This window comes from Octopus bimaculoides, chromosome 20 (genome assembly GCF_046866305.1).
Source record: "Octopus bimaculoides isolate indiv1 chromosome 20, ASM4686630v1, whole genome shotgun sequence".
Taxonomy (NCBI): domain Eukaryota; kingdom Metazoa; phylum Mollusca; class Cephalopoda; order Octopoda; family Octopodidae; genus Octopus; species Octopus bimaculoides.
Window position 1 is genome coordinate 47,313,178 of NC_142947.1, and position 22,500 is coordinate 47,335,677.

The 22,500-nt window shown below is 33.1% G+C and overlaps 1 protein-coding gene across 28 annotated transcripts in view; it reads left to right on the forward strand.

Moving 5' to 3' along the window:
- Positions 1-22,500, forward strand: part of LOC106874353 (uncharacterized) — a 98,866-nt gene that overhangs the window by 54,432 nt on the left and 21,934 nt on the right. For all 28 annotated transcript variants that reach the window (XM_089338574.1, XM_089338575.1, XM_089338578.1 and 25 more), the window contains 2 exons: positions 11,061-11,159; positions 15,291-15,353. In XM_089338574.1, the coding sequence (XP_089194700.1) occupies positions 11,061-11,159; positions 15,291-15,353 (162 nt within the window). The remainder of the gene's footprint in view (positions 1-11,060; positions 11,160-15,290; positions 15,354-22,500) is intronic.

The following is a 22,500-nucleotide window of genomic DNA, read 5'->3' on the forward strand; positions in this document are numbered from 1 at the left end:
TACAGCTGTTTTAATATATATATAATTAGAAGATATGTTAACCTCGTGAAGGGATGGTTACATCCAAGGAATACCTAGTATTATAAAACAATAGTTATATATTAAACATATAGTTTATATCCAGTTAAAAGAAGAAAAGAAAATGGAGATAAGGGAGTTAAATATTGTTTATCGTTAACAAATTGGTCATCTTCGCATCTTACAGCCGTTTCAATTAATATTCAATAATCTAATTACAATTGTGTACATTAAATTTACATTTATGTGACATGAGCATAATTTCATCAGAGATACAGAAAAAAAGATGTTCCTTGGGATGTTATATGTGAAGCTATCAGTTCATTTCTTTCTTTTGTATTGAAAATCTGCCACAGAAAAGATAACTGCAAATGAATTAACATTCTTATGTGCTCTAGGTTTATTTATATATATATATATATATATATATATTATATATATATATATATATATATATATATATATATATATATATATATATAATGCTTGTCGTCGGCCATTAGAAATTTGATAGATAGATAGATAGATAGATAGATAGATAGGTAGATAGGTAGATAGATAGATAGATAGATAGATAGATAGATAGATAGATAGATAGATAGATAGATATGCATGTATGCATCATTGGTGTATGAATGTTAATATCAAAGTAATGGTAGGGGTGTTGAGATAGAGTTAATTAAACTAAATTATAGAATTAATTAAATTACGTTTCGTTTGATTTCTACAATAATTTTAATCCTGGAGTCTTATCGTAATTCTCTTTTTAGTATCTTTATTTATAGATTATGTTGTTTGCAAAATATTTTTATAGCTGTATACATTATATATGTGGGTATATATGCGTGCGAATGTATGCGTATTTGTGTGTGTGTGTGTGTGTCTGCGCGTGTGTATTTGTGCACGCATGTGTGCGTGTGTGCGCGCGTGTGTGTGTGTTTATCGAAATACATATAGAAACGATGAACTACAAGTGTATCTCGAAATGTTCCATCATCACCACCATCAACATCATCACCATCACCACCACATGCAACCCCACCATCATCACCACCACTACCATTACCATAGCACTGGTAATGGTAGTGGTGTTGATTGTTTCAGCCTTTATCATCATCATCATCACCGTCAACATCATCATCATCATCATCATCACCACTTCCTCTGTATTTACATAATACTTTCAACAAATTTTAAAAGAAATGGTATTTTCTTTCTATGATTTTCGACAAGATGAAACCTTAGGGTACCAAATGTGCGAACCGAACATCTAAAATCATAGATTCTTACCTTTGCTATTCTGGAAGTTTCAAGGAACTGCCATTTTCAATATCAGATTTCAGAAGTTTCAACTACTGATATTGTTCATAATTCTTCGCCATTCTTGTAGATGGAAGGAACAATAAGTTCCCTGGAATTAGTTCTTGGAATACAATTAAACACAACTGGTATCATATTTCTTCTTCACCCCGAATTACTTCTTCTCGTTGAGAATTCTAATATACATTCTTAGAATGTACCAAACTTGCTAGAATTCCTTCACAACAGTACTATGGTACTCAGTGGGTAGAGAACCAGATTGTTTACATTCTACATCTCGATCCGTTTCCATGTTGGATCCCACTGAAATATTTCTTGAACCGATTTCTACAGATCTTGTATCTTATTGCATCTCGTTCCAAATCTTTCATCTCCGTTTAAACGAACATTTTAGATATGGTGACATGGCCATAGACGGGAAGAATCGGCACAGCAACGAGCATCGTTCCTCCTGGGATTTTTATTGTAAGTTACGATCCATTGTGTTGTGAGTTCATATCTCACTGGGATCGACTTTACTTTTTATCCTTCTGTGGTCGATAAAATAAAGTACTAGTTCCATTGGATTGATTTATTCAAATATCAACTCAGACAGATGTCTGACCTTGTACATATGTATAAAATTACTATTATTATGGTGGAGTAACGTAATCGGTTGAGCGTCGGATAAAACTTTGCGATATTTCTTCCGGCTCTTTACGTTCTAAGATCAAATCATGCCGAGGTCAGCTGTGTCTTCCATCCTATCGGTGTCAATAAAATTAAGTATCAGTCAAGTACTGGAGTTCAACATAATCGATTAGTCTCCCCCGTCTCCTTTTAAAATTGCCGGCCTTGTGCCAAAATTAGAAGCAGCAATCATTAAGGGCGATAGATTGACAGAATCTTCAGTGCATCAGACAAAATGCTTAAAACTCTCCGGGGTCAACTATGCTTTTCATCATTTTGGAGGTCGATGAAATAAAGTACCAGTCACGTACTGGGGGATGGGGGTAAATAAAGTCGACCAATCCCCTTCCCGTAAATTTCTGGCCTTGTGCACGCGATTTAGTTATTTCCTTTTCCGTAAGAGTTAGATTCCGTTTACGCACCACTTTACCATTCGCCTTTCCAGATACGGTGACAGCTCTACCAGTAACATAATGGGGTCAACATACTAAACCATAATGCTCCTCCCCCCTATATTCTTATTTGTCTGCTGATAGAAGGAAGGAATTCGTGTTTTACTTCAAGAATTTCATATTTTTGGTCTTCTTTCTCTTCTTTAATGACAGGAAGAATGCATCTTCCCTAGAATCACATACATACGCGCGCGCGCATACACACGCAAACATACACTCATATATATATATATATATATATATATATATATATATATATATATATATATATACATACATATATATTTATATATATATATATATATATATATATATATATACATATATATATATATATATTTATATATATATACATATATATACACATCTATATATATATATATATATATATATATATATATACATACATATATATATATATATATATATATATATATATATATATATATATATATATATATATATACATAGATATACATATATATGAGTACATATATGCATATATATATATATATATATGTATATATATGCACATATGTATATGAATATGTTTATATGTGTGTGTACATACTTACACACACACATATATATATTTATATATTTACACACTCACACACACACATATGCATGTATGTATGTATTCCTTTGAAATTATACAATACAAAAAAAAACAAGCATTTATAAAAGTCAATAATAAAATTTCTCAAAACAAAAAAAAAACACAGTTTCCAATATTGAACATTTTTAAAAACATCCGGTAATCAAGTAACGAAAAAGTTTTTAAAATTTTGAATTTTAAACTACATTCTTTGCAAACAAAGAGAAAAAAAACACAGAAAAGAAAAAGGAAAGAAAAGAAGTGGAATCTTGAAGAATGAAAAGAAAGAAAGAAAAAGAACAAACAAAAAATAGTAAAAATAAATTTAAAGAAAAAAACAACTTTCTTTTTTTAATAAAGGAATTGTGAAACTTGTTTCTGCAAAAAGTTAGAATCAGAACAATTCTGATTCGATGCAGGATTGGAGATGGCATAATGGAACTAATTTTAATAGACTTTTTTTTTCAATTGTATTTAATTTTTTTTTTTATTTAGATATCTTTCTCCTTTTTTTTCCTTTTTTTTTTTTCTTACATCTCTACTTATTTCTTTTTCTTCTACTTCTCGACCTCTTCTTCTCGACTCCAGCTTTCGACGCAACCTTTAAGGTCACCTAAAGCTGCTGTGGCAACCCGAAGAGCCACCAGTAACTCAGCACAGACCGTTCGTTTCCCTGCCTACAATGAGGTAGATCTCAAATCTCCTGCTTACTACGTCTCGCCTCTTCCTCTTCTCAGATATGTTCCTGGTTATAATAGGCGTTTTGTTATGACTCCTAAACACAAACGTTATGCTATTTTATCTAACTGGGGTGATTATTTTGATGATGAAGACCTCTACTTCCCACCATCAAAGCTTCGTTACCACCCGACTGGCGTTGACAGATATGCTATGCACCCCTTGCACTATTATAATCTAAGACACCATCTTCCCGATTGGCGTCATTACACTAGCAGAAGACATTACGGTTATGCCCCGAGACGCTACTATAGTAGATATTACCCCACTCATTACATGGCATTAAAGGTGATTTGATCATTTCTTTTCAGGTGCACTTATAGCTATTCACGCAAAGCTTTTATTGCACTTAACTAGGAAATGCAGACAAACATTGGCGAAAAAAGGAACAAGATGTTTTTAAACGACATGATTACTTGAGTTATTTTTTTAAATATTGCTAAATATAGTCTTTCAATATTTTGGTAAATTTCATGGAAATATTTCATGGAAAAAAATCTCTTGGAAAATTTTTTTACACGCCTCCAAAGTTGGATCAAAGGATAATAGCGCATATTTCACTAAAATGTAATTAAAAACCAGTAATGCTTTGGATCAAGTCACTCTTCGTTCCTTGACGCAGGACGCTGGAGGGACCGAATCAAGAGAGATTTTGGATGAAGTACCATGCTGCTATCAACCACGCTTCTTTCTGGTCTTCGTACAAATCGCGCCTGGGTTGACTTTGCCTTTCATCCCTCTGCGGTCGATCAAATAAAGTACCAGTGAAATACTGGGGTCGATTCAATCGACCATAATCCAACTCCCAAAATTACAGGCCTTATATAAATGTCTAAAGCCGTCATCCTTTTCTTCTTGTAATATAAATCTTTCTTCTGAAAACTATATATATATGTATATATACACACACACACATATATATATATATATACTATACTATACATGCACTACATATATGCATGCATGTATGTATACATATGGGCTCATAAACATACCTATATACATACATGACTACGTACTTACATCACACACAGGCATGCGTGCATATATATATATATACATACATATATGTATGTATATACATACATACATACATACATACATACATACATACACATATATATATATTATATATATATACATGTATGTATGTATGTATGTTTGTATGTATACGTGTGTCAACTTCTATTTATGCATGTGTATATGCTTGTGCACATATATGTATTTGTGTGCATATATGTACATATATATAAATATATATATGACACGAAATATAAATTCTAAAAGTGAGATAAAACATAACTCGAACTCTTGTCCTTTTCTCGACCAACGAAAACAAAATTAATTTTTAATTCAAATTATTTATTTGTTAAAATAATTATTTTTTTACTTATTTTTTGCTTCTTGATGCAAGTTTTTTTTCATTTGTTAATTCTTTTTGTCCTTCGGAAATTTTTGACTTTTTATTTTGCTAAAGTTTGGCGAAAAAAAACGAAAAAAAAAAAAAAAAAGGATCCTGAAATTCCCTTCGAAAAATCTTTCGACTCAACATCAGCTTGCATGTATTTCATCAGTTTCTTCATATTCATACATATATACATGCATATACTTACATTGTTTCCTTTAATCGTTTTCTTATACACACATGAACATAGAAACATATGTACACTTATAAGCAAGCATTAGTTATAAATTGAAATACTTATAAATACATAGAATATATATTAATACATACACACACACACGCTGAGATTTGTATCTCGTTATTTCCCGTTTCAGCTAAATCGTCCTCTACCAAACCCCACAATTCTATGATAAAATGAAGCTGACATAAACAACAGCAGACCGCTAAACGACATAAAGTAAAGTTGTAAATCCTAATAAATATTTAAATATAAAATTCCTTTAATCAAAATATTCCAGTCATTAAGTTGTGACTCTCTTACTCTTGCTGTGGCATGCATTTAATGAAATATATATATGTGTATATATATACAAATTTGAGTGACTTATTGCTAACTATAACGAGATTGTCTCCCTTCAACACCCACTCTCCTGTCATGATTTGCAGTAAATATTTCCCCTGCATCTGTGAGGGAAGAAAGAATAATTTAAACATACGTAATATAAATTATGGAGTTTTGAGAACCCACATGTACGCAAACACAAACAAACACAAGCACACACATTTTCTAGCTCATAAATACATCCGCGCGCGCGTTATTAATTTTTACTTCATTCTTCCTATTATGTCTATCTATATATCATTCTTTGATATGTCCCTCTATCTCTCTACCTCTCTGTCTATTTGTCTTTATTCATACATACATGTATGTATGCATGTATGTATATATATATATATATATATATATATATATATATATATATATATATATATACACACATATATATATATATATAGATATATATATATATATATATATTTATATATATATATTTATATATTTATATATATATATATATATATATATATATATATATATATATATATATATATATATATATATATATACATACATATATATATATATACATATATATATATATATATGTATATATATATATATATATATATATATATATACATATATATATATATATGTATATATATATATATATATATATATATATATATATATATATATATATATATATATATATATATATATATATATGTATGTATATATATATATATATGTATGTATATATATATGTATATATATATATGTATGTATATATATATATATATGTATGTATATATATATGTATATATATATATATGTATGTATATATATATGTATATATATATATATATGTATATATATATGTATATATATATATATATATATATATATATATATATATATATATATATATATATATATATATATATGCATGTATGTATGTATGTATGTATGTATATCAAGAGAGAAGAGAGCAAAAGAGAGCAACAATAATAGACATAAGACATATTCATGAAAATCAGCAACATAAACACACACCACGCCATTCTTTCGCTCTCACGCTCTACCTCTCTCCACCCTTTTCTCTCTCTCTCTCTCCACCCTTTTCTCTCTCTCTCTCTTTCTCTCTATCTCTCTCTTTCTCTCTCTCTCTTTCTCTCTCTCTCTCTCTCTCTCTCTCTCTCTCTCTCTCTCTCTCTCTTTACATTCCTAAAACTATATTCACTCCTTCTCACTGATCTTCTCACCTTCATTAATGATCTAATCCCATCTTGGTAGATGACATTAGTATAAGGAATTTAGAAGTAGTAGTACTAACATGGCTGAAATACCAGTAATTAAATGGTGTCTGTCTATTTAACACCACAAACTAACAGTAGTGCTGCAAATACCTAAGTTTGACTGCATGAACTGCACATAATTGGCTGGTCGATATATAGTATCTACGGTACAAAATATATACGGTGCAAAATATAATTTTCTCTACATATATATATATATATATATATATATATATATATATATATATATATATATACAAACATATATATATATATATATATATATATATATATATATATATATATATATATATATATATATATATATATATATATATATATATATATACAAACATATATATATATATATATATATATACATATATTTATGTAAATTTAGGTTTTTTAAATATCTTTTATGAATAAAACACTCAATATTAACAATTAGACTCTCTCATTAGCTAGCTAGGGATAACATAGCTCTGTCCACACCATAAACACACACACACACACACACACACACATAAAGTATAAGGTTTTAGAATATAGTTTCAAATTATTAATTTACACGTGTTTCAGTGACAATCACTGAAAGACTACGTAAGGTTAGCCTTACGCAACATTTTATCACTCTTCAGCTTATCAGAAGTTGTTATGAGAAATAATATAATGAAGAAAAGTGATGTCTCAGGCAAACTGAAATTACTCTGTCAGTGTTTTTGATTGCACAAATTCTTACTCCTTTAATCAGAATGTCTTTGGTTGTCAGGCTGTCAAGCTATCGGGACATTGTCGATAGTTTGAAGATCAAAAGTTTCTACAATGTAGTGTCAGCTTGATTGGTCAGTGTGAAGGCGGCGCGTCATTATGGTGATCATTCGACGTGCTAACATGCCGAGAGCTTGAAATAAATAAATTTTTAGAATAGGAAGATATTTGCAGTAATTAGAGTAATTAGAGAATAGGAAGATATTTGCAGTAATTACAAAATTTGGAAAGAAATAGAAGTCATTTCGTTCGCTTCGTAGCTGAATCGCATTACGTTCCACGCATACGTATGTAGGTCACCACTGCATCCATTATAGCTGTCGTCACTACAACCACCAACACTAAACACTATCAACATCAGCATTATCATAGTCATCAGCATTATCATTACCAGCATTTTTTTTGCCCGTATTCTTTTTTTTTTTTTTTGCAGTTTGTTCTCACGTGCAACCACCACACTTTTGCTCTTCTATTTTTTTTTTACCCTCCACCTTACAACTACCTCCAAGACTACCACCACTATCACCAGTACCACTACTATCGACATTGCTACCACAACTGACACAACCACCTCTACCCGCACCACTCCTGTGGGCTTGTTCCTTTCTTTCTGTCTTTGTTTTAAAACTTTAATACAAAAACACATTTTTTTCTGCCGTTCATGCATCAAGCTTTTTTTTTTCTGTGAGACCGTAGGACATTTTAAACTTTCAGAGATTGTTGTTTTCCAATAAATATCTTGCTGTTAACGCTCTTTACTAACCCATTATCGGTAAATATTATTATTATTATTATTATTATTATTATTATTATTATTATTATTATTAAGTATTATTATTTGTATCTGTATTGTTATTATTTGTGTGAACATAAAAATGTAAAAGAGGGCGTCTAAAAACACCACCCTGTCAAACCTCCCTCCTCCTCCTCCCCTGAATCCAATTCTCTGTCTTTACACAAACATACACAAATACACACTAGCACAAACATATATAAACACTTACAGACACACGCACTCACACACATACGTATATATGCATACATACATACATACACCAACCCACACAAAATGTCGCTCATTACTGTGACGTAGAATTATCTACACCAAACATATACATCACAAAACGAAACAATTGCTGGTGTCTTAAGAACCCTTACTTATAATTCTACCCGAAACAATTCCCCCTTTACCAAAACCAACCCCTTTGTTTGTCCCTTATTATTCCCCCCACGACCTCCACCTCCGCATCTCTGCCTCTTTTATAGGATTATGTTTCATATCCACATTTGAAATCTCTTCGTGGAGATAAATACTGAAATTAAAAATTAAGTTTAGCTTCTACATGTATGCATATTTAATACTTCTATATATATATATCTATATACAATCTTGTAAGATGTTAATACATGTTAATGCTTCCTACATGTCGTATATATATATATATATATATATATATATATATATATATATATATATATATATATATATATATATTAATGTACGTTCATGTATTTATATTTAATTAGATATAAGCTGATTGGTTTTATTTTGATTAATTTTGTTTTTAATCAATTAAAACTTCCATCCGTTTCATCAATAGTAACTGACGTTCGATTTATAACTATACGAAAAGTTCACACCAGATATAAGAATAGCAAAAACAACAACGACAACAACAACCACTACAACTACACAGAATGTTTTGGATTTTTTACATACATACATACATACGTACATACATACGTACATACATACGTATTCAATATGACTGACCTCCGCCAATATCTCATTTTGATCAAATCAATTCCTATAAAACCTCAACTGGAAGTGAGTTTTGAACACACACACACACACACACACACACACACACACACACACACACACACACAAATATATCTGAATCGAACCTGATCTATATCGATGAAATGGATGTTATATAAATGATTATAATATCATAAATAAATGCATTAAAAAAGTATAAAGGAAAGCTAATTAGCTGTTACCTTAATTATATGTAATGTAATAACGTATGTAAACATCGTCAAGATGCGAATGTATATTTATATATATTTGATATCTACATATTTATAAATTAAAATAATGATTAAATGATATAATTTTTATTCATATATTATAACGAAATTTCTGAATTAGTTAAACTGAATTTGTTCAGTAGTTCATAAATCTTTGTCTATTATGATTATTATTATCATTATTATTATTATTATTATTATTATTATTATTATTATTATTATCATTATTATTATTATTATTATTATTATTATTATTATTATTATTATTATTATTATTATTATCATTATTATTATTATTATTGTTGTTGTTATTATTATTAAGGCGGTGAGCTGGCAGAATCGTTAGAGCGTCAACCTAAATTCCTTGCAGCATTTGTTATACCCCTTTTACGAACACAGTTCCGATCCCATCGACTTTGCTTTTGGACCCATTCGGGGGTCGATAAAATAATTTCCAGTCAAGTACTGGAGTCGATGTAATCGCCCAAATCTTTCCTTGCACCCGTAATATGAAAAATTATTATTATTATTATTATTATTATTATTATTATTATTATTATTATTATTATTATTAAGGCGGTGAGCTGGCAGAATCGTTAGCACATTGGGCAAAATGCAGAGTGGTATTTTGCCTGTCGCTACGTTCTGAGTTCAAATTCCGCCGAGGTCAACTTTGCCTTTCATCCTTTCGGGATCGATAAATTAAGTACCAGTTACGCACTGGGGTCGATGTAATCGATTATCCCCCTCTCCCCAATTTCAGGCCCTGTGCCTATAGTAGAAAGGATTATTATTATTATTAAAGGCGGCGAGATGGCAGAATCATTACTGCATCGCAGAAAATGCTTAGCGGCATTTCTTCCGTCATTACGATCTGAGTTCAAATTCCGCAAAGGTTGACTTTGCCCTTCATCCTTTCGGGGTCGATAAATTAAGTACCAGTGAAACACTGGAGTCGATGTAATCGACTTACCCGCTCCCCCGAAGTTTCAGGCCTTGTGCCTTTAGCAGATAGGATTATTATTATTATTATTATTATTATTATTATTATTATTATTATTATTATTATTATTATTATTGTTATTATTATTATATGTTAACATACGAAAGAGCTCGCCAGTCATGTGTAGCTATTGTCTATGATGCTGATGATGATGATGGAAATTGTTAAAAATGTTCGTATTGTTTCCAAACGCAGGCTTTATTGGTTGGCGATGATAAACTCGCAGAACCGGGTCACCCACGCAGAACCAGGAGGCGCTACTATCCAGACAGGCCGGTTCATAGAGATCTTCAGGTAAAGAGGACAACAACTACAACAACAACAACAAATGTTTTTTTTTAGAAAATACAAGGGGAAAATGTGAAAATGTTTATTTATATATGTATATATATATATATATATATATATATATATATATATATATATATATGGAAGTAAATGATGATGATGATGATGACGATGACAACAATGGTGTTTAATTAAAATCCTAATTGTTATTACACAAATCGGTAGAGCGACGGAGGAGAATCCCAGGGTGATGTTTCAGCTTGTATGCTGAATTCCCTTTGTGTGTTCTGGGCTCAATTCCCGACAAGGTCAACTTTGCCTTTCATTCTTCCAAGGTCGATAAAATAAAGTACCAGTCATGTACTGAGGATCGATATGATCGATTACACTCCACCACTCTCGCCCCACCAAAAAAGAAAAAAAAAAGAAAAAATATGTTGGCATTGTGGCTCTGTAAGATGATGACGATGAGGATGATTATGATGATAATGACGACGACGACGACGACAATGATGATGATGATGATGTTTACAAATGACTTTTTAATTTTTATTTTATTTTAATAATATATTTCATTGTTGTTTTCAATTCTCTGTGATTTCAAGTGGATTGTTATACGATAAAATACCAGTCAAATACTGGTGTCGATGTAATCGACTAACCTCCACCCCAGCCCCGAATTTTCTAGCCTTTTGCCCAAATTTTGGAACTGCATGGCCTGGTTGTTAAGATGTTGCGGGTAAGGGGGTGGTTTCGATTCCCTGACCAAGCTGCTGTGCGTTGTGTTTTCGGGTAAAAAAAAAAAACTTCTTCTTATGTTGTTCCAGTGCACTTAGCTGTGAATGAGTCACCCTGCAATATACTGGCATTCCGTTCACCTGTGAGGATGTCACTTACACTTGCCATGGAAGCAGGGTAAGCGATCCTATGAGTTCTAGGACTTATGGCAGTGTTTACTTAACAATAATAATCTTTTACATATTAAAGATTAAAAAAACCGAAAATTAGATTAGTTGAGCTGCGTGATTAGAATTCCTTTATGGCATCGTGGCCCAACATATCTTCAATTCCCCTCCGAGGCCACCTTCATACAACCACCAACTGTCTACCACCACAAAATAAATATATGCTTCACGCCAGAGCATATACGTGCAGGTGACAGATTTAACCCGTTTAACCAATCAATGGTAGTAATTAAATATTTTGTTAATGAAACGCATAGCTGGCTTTTTTTACTTCTGTTGCCAATCAGCATTATAAGCCATTTGTAATCGCACTGAAATAATCGCTCATACTAGATCCCTTCTTTCGTTACCAAATTTCATTAAACTTGAACTCGCCACCTTTTTATATCGTCCCACAAATTGTGTTAAATGAACCACTTCTCACTTGAAATCTCGTTGCAGTCATTTGTAAACAACATGTTGCTATTGGCAACGTCTGTTTTCTTGTGAATTTTTTTCTTTTATTATTGCTGTTAATGTTATTGTTGCTATTGTTGCTAATGTCGCTAATGTTGCTATTGCTGCTATACTGTGTTTCAGTGAGAGGGAGATTGAACAACAACGTCTACAAACGAGAACTTGCTTCAGCCACGTTTATATATATATATATATATATATATATATATATCGCTTTTTATTGCTTATTATTGCTTTGTCGTTGTAACCATTGTAACTTGTCCACATATATGTATTTAAAATGATTTTCAGTGTATTCCTATACATGTACAACATATGTAAATCTGTACAGAGATGGGTGCGTAAATGAAAGAAAGTTGCACTCAACATATGTTGTTGAATTCAAATATTTGTATAAATAGTTTGACATAGATTTGCATTGCTAAAAGCATCATGGACAAAAAAAAACGTATCGTTCGGATGCTTTAATACTGAATGATGAGGCGGTCATAGTTTCTAAATAAGAATGGCTAACATTGGACGATTAGATCAATAATTCGGCGATTGCAGATGAGGGTCACATTATAGAAAAGCAGAGACCTCTTAGGACACAATTTTTTGGCAATAGTAAGTGCATCCCTGAAGTAAAGCCTACGTAAGCAGATGCCATTCTTACTGTAGGATGCAATGTTGAAGTGATATTGTTTAGATAAGAGTCACTAGTCATAACGTGATACTCATTGTAAACTAGTTATTATCCATGTGTGTGTGTGTGTGTGTGTGTGTGTGTGTGTGTGTGTAGTACTGCCTAATGCCTAATTTAAAATAAAAGGTTTCATAAATTTAATTTTCTGAAGCTTTTAATTTTAACAAAATTCATAACGAAACCAGGACCACTCCAATCTGATCTGCCAGAGTTGTCACCCATTCAACAGCTGTCTGTCAGTCGCTATAACACTTGGAAAGGGCCGAATTACCGATTATACCGTATGTCCCTTACTGGCCAGTGAGAACGATCCTCACTTGTCATCTAATGAGAGTTGGTCTTCTTTAGAAGTCATGACTGCCTAACCACTCAGTTGTAAAGCGTCCGAACGATCACACAAATGATGCGCCAGTAAAACTTTTAGTAATGCAAATCTGAGTCTGACCGTTTATATACACACACACACACACACATATATATATATATATATATATATATATATATATATATATATATATATATATATATACATATGTATGTTTGTGCATTTTTACATAATGGAATAATGTAATGTACTCAAAGTTGCTGGCTGCTCTTGTTTCAGAACATGAACGATTCTAATAATTCTTTCATTTGCTCCACATCGGGATTTCTACCTTTACCCGCACATTCCCGACCCATTCTTTCATTTTACTTTATTTTATTTATGTATTTATTTACGGTTTACACTCTTGAAAGAATTTAATGTGCGTCGGTAGAAACCAGGCCTGCTCCTCACCTGAATCCTTACAGCAACCTTAAACAACTCTTGCACACTTCCGCCGATTGACTTAAACATTGTTGTACAAACGGCGACCGTTTTTGTAAGTCACTTTTGATGCTGTGACGCAAATAAACATTCATGATATTTTTAACGAAAGCGCCGTGGCCAATGTTTAAAAAGGGGGAACCTTCTTGTATTTGCTTGGAGGATATTATGAATAATACAACAAAGATGGCGAGATGGCATAATCGGTAGAGCTTTGATAAAATGCGCCGAGGTTTTTTCGACTCCTTACGTTCTGACTTCAAATCCTGTCGAAGTCAGCTTTGCCTTTTGTCCTTTTAGAGTCCATAAAATAAAGTACTAGTCAAGTACTGCCAGTCAAGTACTGCAATCCCCACAAAATTGTTGGAATTTCCAGTAAATTGGATGAATTGTTTGAGCGTCGGAAAGTCATTTGCGTTATTTCTTCCGTTCTGTGGAGAAATCTCGTTGAAGTCACCTTTTCATTTCAATTCCCTCGGATCGATAAAATAAAAGTATTGGGGCAAATATTTCGTTCCAAGTTGTATTATGTTTTTTACTTTCTCAGTATTTTAGTCTTGCGATAAGATGTTATTAAAATGGAGATGTTTCCATAAAATATATTGAGAAGAGAAAGAGAATTAATTAAAACTCTTTCAAGCGGAAATCGATATTAAAATTTATTTTTAAATATACTGAAATCTTATTTCGAATGAATTTTATCAAAACTGAATTTTGAATCAAGTTTTACAAAAACTTGTTGTTTCATTCAACTTGATTTTGGTTATGAAAATAACTGTCTTTAAATTTATTATTTTAAATTTGATCATTGAAACCAAATAAAAATTTAGTAAAAATAACATTGAAAATATTATACAAATTGGTCGAATTTTGGTTTGCTGTGGCGGAAAAAGGATATGGAAATGAGGACTTTTAAAATAGGATTTTTCTCGAAAGAAATTAAAATTGTTGGTACTTCTGTGGGGCGTTTTTATGAAACAGGCAACCAGCAACTTTAATGGGTACAAAACAATAAATCTGAAGAAATACATGAATTATGAATTTACATAAACAATCAGAAGTATATTATAAATGAGGTACGGATTTTAGCTTCCATGATAGAAGCTAAAATTGCTCGTATTACATTTAACTGTTTATGTTCGTTCATATAATACATACATATATATACGTGTATTCCAATGCATTTTTCGTGACTGCCTACTCTCGGTCCATCAATGTTTCAGGAAAGTCTTGCTTCGATGGGTATCCCTGACACCAGCGGTTTGAAAGCATCAAGACCTCCCGGCGTAAGTACATTTTACATCCTCATCTAATAAAACTACGTCATATTATCTTTGTGTGTTCGTTGTTGTTGTTATTAACTTCATCATTGTTACTGGTGTTGTTATTGTTACTATATATCATGTTTGTTTTTTATCGGGTTTTTTTTATTTGTGTGTGTGTGTGTGTGTGTGTGTGTGACTTTAATTACTATTCTGCCAGAAGTGTATAAAAAAAAATAATTTGTTAATATTCATGGCTTCTATTACGGTACTATATGAGTGCTGTCTTCTTAGGGTATTTAGATGGCTGAATGGTTAGGACGCTCGCCTTGCAATCATGCAGGTTCGGGTTCAAATGCGCGTCTGTTATATATTGTTATATATAAAATAAGATTATTATAGACTTCATTAATTTACTGTAACTACGATTGAACCCTTATCCATTATATTTGGAAGAAAGAAGCCAGTTGGCAGAATTGTTAGAATGTCAAAAAATAACACCCTACGGCATTGATTCAGCGTGTCTTTCCATTCTGAGTTCAAATCCCACCAGGGGCCAATATTGCCTTTCGAGTTCGATAAAATAAGGTACAGCCAAGTACTGAGACTGATGGCAACAATTCGAATTCCCTCGAAATTGCTGTCCTTCTTAGGAAATCAGAAACCATAAATTATATTTAGAAATCAAGATTCTCAAAGAACGTATTTAACGCAGTATTTTTTATAAATAGTAATTCCAATGTTTTTACGAATCTTGCTCACCCCAATAAATTCTTTTGCATACCCTAAAAGTGCGTATACCCCAATTTGAGAACTCCTATCTTTGTCTCAAGTGCAAAGACGGTGCCGATAATCATTTTCGGTTCCTCCAAGACTAGTTATTACCTTGTCTGAATGCTCTAGAGGCCGAAACTCTCACCGGCACCAAGAACAAGGACAATCCCGATAACGAACCTCACAGAGTTTCCATCTACCAAATCCCACCCCTCCCAAGACTTTGGTCGACTCGATGCTGCGTATGAAGATACGTACGCAAGCGGCCGTGCAATAGCATTGTACTTACAAAATAAATTGATGCCATACATTTACTAATAAAAGACAGAAACTACTAGCTCTCATTCTGCCGTTCTTTAAAAACATATCTTGTAAACGAATCTATTTTCATCATTGAGACCCAAATTCTTCGATATTTCGCGAGAGAGTAAAAGAGGAAAGTATAATGATGTAACAACCTATATGTGGTAAAATATTTGTTATATAGAACAAGTGTGGTATAGTAGATGACGTATAAATAGGGTAGAGGAGAGAGGTGGTAGCTGTAAGGATGGCGGTAGTGAGAGCAGGCTAGTGGGGGGGGGGGGGGTAAAGCTCACGGCTGTTGATAAGAGTGCTCTAATGCCTTCTCCCAAAATTAGACATTTATCAGCCACAATAGAAGACAAGGAAGTCTTCGACATTAAACAGACACAGCTGTCTCCTTCCCCCTCTCGCTCCCCCTCGTCCCTGTATGTAAGTATAAATATATATATATACACACACACACACACTCATACTTGCACATATATGTCTCTCTCTCTCTCTCTATATATATATATATACGTATGCATACACACACACACATACCACAAGTGAGTGTTTCTTTCTATAAATAAAAATAAAGGACATTAACTGTGTAAACTATTCATCAGATTAAAATTCGAAGTTACTGTCAAAAAAAATATTGTCTATGATTACAAACGAAAGAGCACTACACACACATAATATATACATACATACATACATATATATATATATGTATATATATATATATATATATATATATATGTATATATATATATATATATATATATATATATATATATATATATATATATATATATATATATATATATATATATATATATATATATATATATGTATATATATATATAATAAAGCTTATATTTCTGAAGAAAAGACTACTCAAAGATTCCCTCCACGTGCGATCTTTCAGGCAGTGTTGAACTTAAATGTTGAGTGGAAGAGTGCACATGGGAGGGGGAGAGAACTCTGAGTAGGAATGCAGTGAATCATCGGCTGTTTCGTATCACACGCGCACACAAGCACCACACACAGGTATATATATATATATATATATATATATATATATATATATATATATATATATATATATATATATATATATATAATATGTGTGTGTGTGTGTGTGTGTGTGTGTATATATATCATCATCATCATCATCATCGTTTAACGTCCGCTTTCCATGCTAGCATGGGTTGGACGATTTGACTGAGGACTGGTGAAACCGGATGGCAACACCAGGCTCCAGTCTGATTTGGCAGAGTTTCTACAGCTGGATGCCCTTCCTAACGCCAACCACTCAGAGAGTGTAGTGGGTGCTTTTACGTGTCACCCGCACGAAAACGGCCACGCTCGAAATGGTGTCTTTTATGTGCCACCCGCACAAGCCAGTCCAGGGGCACTGGCAACGATCTCGCTCGAAAATCCTACAGGAGCCAGTCAGGCGGTACTGGCAACGGCCACGCTCAAAATGGTGCATCTCATGTGCCACCCGCACAAGAACCAGTCCAGGGGCACTGGCAACGATCTTACTTGGCTTGCCGGGTCTTCTCACGCACAGCCCATTTCCAAAGGTCTCGGTCCGTAGTCATCGCCTCGGTGAGGCCCAATGTACGAAGGTCTTGCCTCACCACCTCAGCCCAGGTCTTCCTGGGCCTACCTCTTCCACGGGTTCCCTCAACTGTTAGGGTGTGGCACTTTTTCACGCAGCTATCCTCCTCCATTCTCACCACATGTCCATACCAGCGCAATCGTCTCTCTTGCACGCCACAACTGATGCTTCTAATGTTCAGCTTTTCTCTCAAGATACTTACACTCTGACGGGTATTCACATTGACATTACACATCCAACGGAGCATACTGGCTTCATTCCTTGCGAGCTTACGTATGTCCTCAGCAGTTATATATATATATGTATATATATATAATAAAGCTTATATTTCTATATATGCAAACACACACCCACATATATATATGTGTGCATATGTGTGTGGGTGTATATATATATATATATATGTAGTTGTCTACGCATCCGTCTATCTGACTACTCCTCTACTTGTTGGTATGATTTGACATTCCACACACACATTCATAAAAACACACGTGTGCACACACACACACACATTCCAAGAATCATTCGAAAATACAAAATAAAGAAAGCTCACTCCACCAATTTCTTGCCCCCCACCCCACCACCACCACCCAAAAAATAAAACATTGGAAAAAGCGCAAAAAAAGGAAAAGCAAAGAATAGAAGCAAAGAGAGTGAGTGAGAGAGAGAGAGAAAGAGAGAGAAAGGGAGAGAGACCGACCGACAGACAGACAGACAGACAGATTGAAAAAGAAAAAAAAAGAGAACATAAATTAAACAAACAAATATATAAAAGAAATTCTGATTAAGGAAAGTCATGCTCACCTTAGAAAGTTGTTAGGCGCATGCGCAATCAAGGCTTGTTTTTTTTTTTTATTCTTGGTTTTTATTTTTTAGTTTAATGTTCCTTTTCTTTACCACATTTCGTCTTACACCATTTTAGAGGGGGAAAGGAAATTTTTAGCAGACGACTACCTGTGCAGCGCCGTCCGCCCGCCCGCCCGTCCGTTCGTCCGTCCTCCCCTGCACATCATACCACCATACTGAAATATAGTATAAATAATAGCATATACTATAGTATAGATTAATATAATATTAATATAAACTTTACAATCGCTGGTCATATCAAACAAAAGTTGAAACCAAGATGGCGTACCGCTTACTCAACGATTTTGATAATAATCGTGACGTTATTTATAACACAACACATACAACCAGACGGACAGTGACATCGTCGAGTGATTGGGTAAGATACAATAATCAATTTGTATTGATTCATATTATTTTCTTATATTGTTATATATGAGCGTGTATGTATGTGTGCGTGCTTGTGTGTGTGTGTCTGTGTGTGTGTGTAGTTTTTAACAACATTTTAATTACTAAATCCATGTTTGATTTCATTTACATATTTGACCAGGGAGTTTTTAAAAAATTAGTATATATATTTCGTACTAGAAAGCATAATATATATATTTGTATATATATATATATATATATATATATATATATATATATATATATATATATATATATATATATATATATACACATTTATATACATATATATATATATACATGCATATACATACATACATACATACATACATATATATATATATATATATATATATATATATATATATATATATATATATATATATATATAAATATATATATATTAATCTCGCAACTCGAGTTTCACGTCACTGAGATCTTCAGACGAGAAGATCGTTATATCTTTGTATTTATATATTATGCAATATCTTATACTAATATTATTATACTCTATATACCATATTACACAGTTTATATTCTCACTCTCTCTATTTATATTATAAGCTTATATGTATTGTATTTATATTATAAACTTATATGTATTGTATTTATAATGAAAAAATCTGAAAATATATCTGTGTATATGGAATCTATTTATGGATATATAGATGTATGTAGCTATGTTTGTGTTTATGTATGCGTGTGTATATGTATGTATAATATATATATATATATGTATATATATATATATATATATATATATATATATATATATATATATATATATATATATATATATATATATACACATGCATATATGTATGTATATATATATATATACACATGCATATATGTATGTATATGTATGTATATTACAAGTTTCACTTTCAGTACCTTGGCTATAAGTCTTATATATGGTTCACTGCTACCGCTATATATATATATATATATATATATATATATATATATATATATATATATATATATATATATATATATATATATATACATGTATATATGATACATATAAGCCAAATTTATTCATTGTCTAAGCAGTGTGAAAAGTAACATGATTGCTGGCGGCAATCGATAGATGCGTGACCACATGCACACACACGCAAATATATGAGTGTATATATAGCTTAACACACAGACACACACACAGACACACACACACAGACACACACACACACACACACACACATATATATATATATATACATACAACCGCATATGCATATGGATATATGTATGTATGCATGTATGTATGTATGTATATGTGTGAGTATGTGCCTGTGCGTGTGTACACATACACACACACACACACATTTACATAAATACGGACACACCCGCACACATACATAGGGGTGTATCTTATTTATATGTGTATGTGTGTGTGTGTGTGTGTGCGTGCGTGCGTGCGCGCATGTATTTTTGAATGAGATGAAAATAGCGAAGAGTAATTGTGTGAGGATTTAGTGTTATTTCTGGGAATACTGAAAGTAGTCGGGGCACCTTGCAGTAGGTGAAAGAGAGAGAGAGAGAGAGAGAGAGAGAGAGAGAGCCAGCCAGGCAGACAGACAGACAGACGTTCAAGCAGGAAGGAAAGGGCGAGTGAGAGATAAGGATTGGTGCAGGGAGGCAGAGAAAGAGAGTTTGTTCTCTGGAAGTCATTTTGAGGGCATTGAAGAGATAACGACTTGTTAACTTTTCCTGATGTTGTAGAACGAAAGGTTAGCTGGTAATAAGTCAACTCAGCGTGGCGGGTTCGTCTCCAGCTAGAAACCTATTCAATTTTATTTATATCTCTAATGACCTCGAGAAAAGTACAAACATCACATAATCTCTTTTCTGTCAAATTTTGTACTTAAATAATTGTGCTAAACATAATATTGTAAAAGTTTACTCCAGATCTTTTCTTGTGGTGGGGGTTCGGTCCCAGCATGACACAAATTTATTTATTATTATTATTTCCGGAACTACTGTCTTTGTGAAAGTCATAAATGTCACAGAATCCTGTTTGCATTAAAAAAAACCTCTAAATCTATTCACCATGAAAAGTAGAGGCGACGTGTTGATTGCGATTTCAATCTGAAATCTGTTCATTTCACTTACATTAGTATTGCTAATGAGTTTCGCACATACACATCACACATGCACATCCATAGAGATGGCTTCTCTAATAGGATGCTGAATTTGTCGTACATCACCAAAGCAAGGGAGCCTCATATTGTCGCTGGATCTGCTAGACATACCAGCTAAATCTCCCTTAAATCGCGCTGTCTTTCTTCAAACTTCTACAAAAGGTGGCGGAGAATTAGATGCACGATACTTGAGTAAAAGTCGGGGTGGCCATGGCGGGAACCCTTTTTATTATAGGTATACTCAATCAGAGTTGCCTTGGAGCTAAAAGATAAGAAAAGCGATATGGTTTCGAATCCTCGGTCAGTTCCCTTCACATACGTCACCAATAAGCGTGATAAAGGCATGACTGCCACAACTCGACATGTGTCCCTGTGTAAGATATAAATGTTGCCACTTTCTGTGAAGCGAGAAGCGTGGAGCAAGAATATGGGACGCACGTTCAACCCCCGGGTTACGAGAGGGGGTGGACAATATTACTTCACTTAAGTAGTTGTGGGTGTAGGAGAGGCATGACTACCACAACTTCTTTCCTAAGCCCTATGCCCAAACCCAGGCATTTTTTGACGGATGAGTACAAATTACTAACTCGAATCTTTCTTTCTCTCTCTCTCCCTCTCTCTGCTTTTCTCTCTTTCTCTCTCTCCCCTCCCTCCTTACGCTCTGCTCTACTCTCTGTTTATCTGTCTCTCTTTTTCGCTCTCTGTTTCTCTACATCTCTCTCTGACTCTTTCACCCTCACTCTCCCACAATCCTTCTTTCTTTCTCCCACTCTTTTCCCCCTCTCTCTCTCTCTCTCTCTCTCCCTCTCTCTCTCCGCTCCAACAAGGAATGTACAAAGTTGGCCAAATTCCAAAACAACTGTGGAATTGTTTGGAATCAAAGACAAACAAATGACTCAGACAGACCCAGTTTCCACTCACCTGTTCTGCCTTACCTAGTTTACCATACTTACCTGGAGTTTTTGGTGCTGTAATAGAATTATTTAGGGTACGGTGGATTGGAGTGCGGGGAGGGGGGAGTGGTTGTAGTTAAATGATGCAACTGAAGAGGGAGAATGAAAGACACAAGGCGGACTATGTT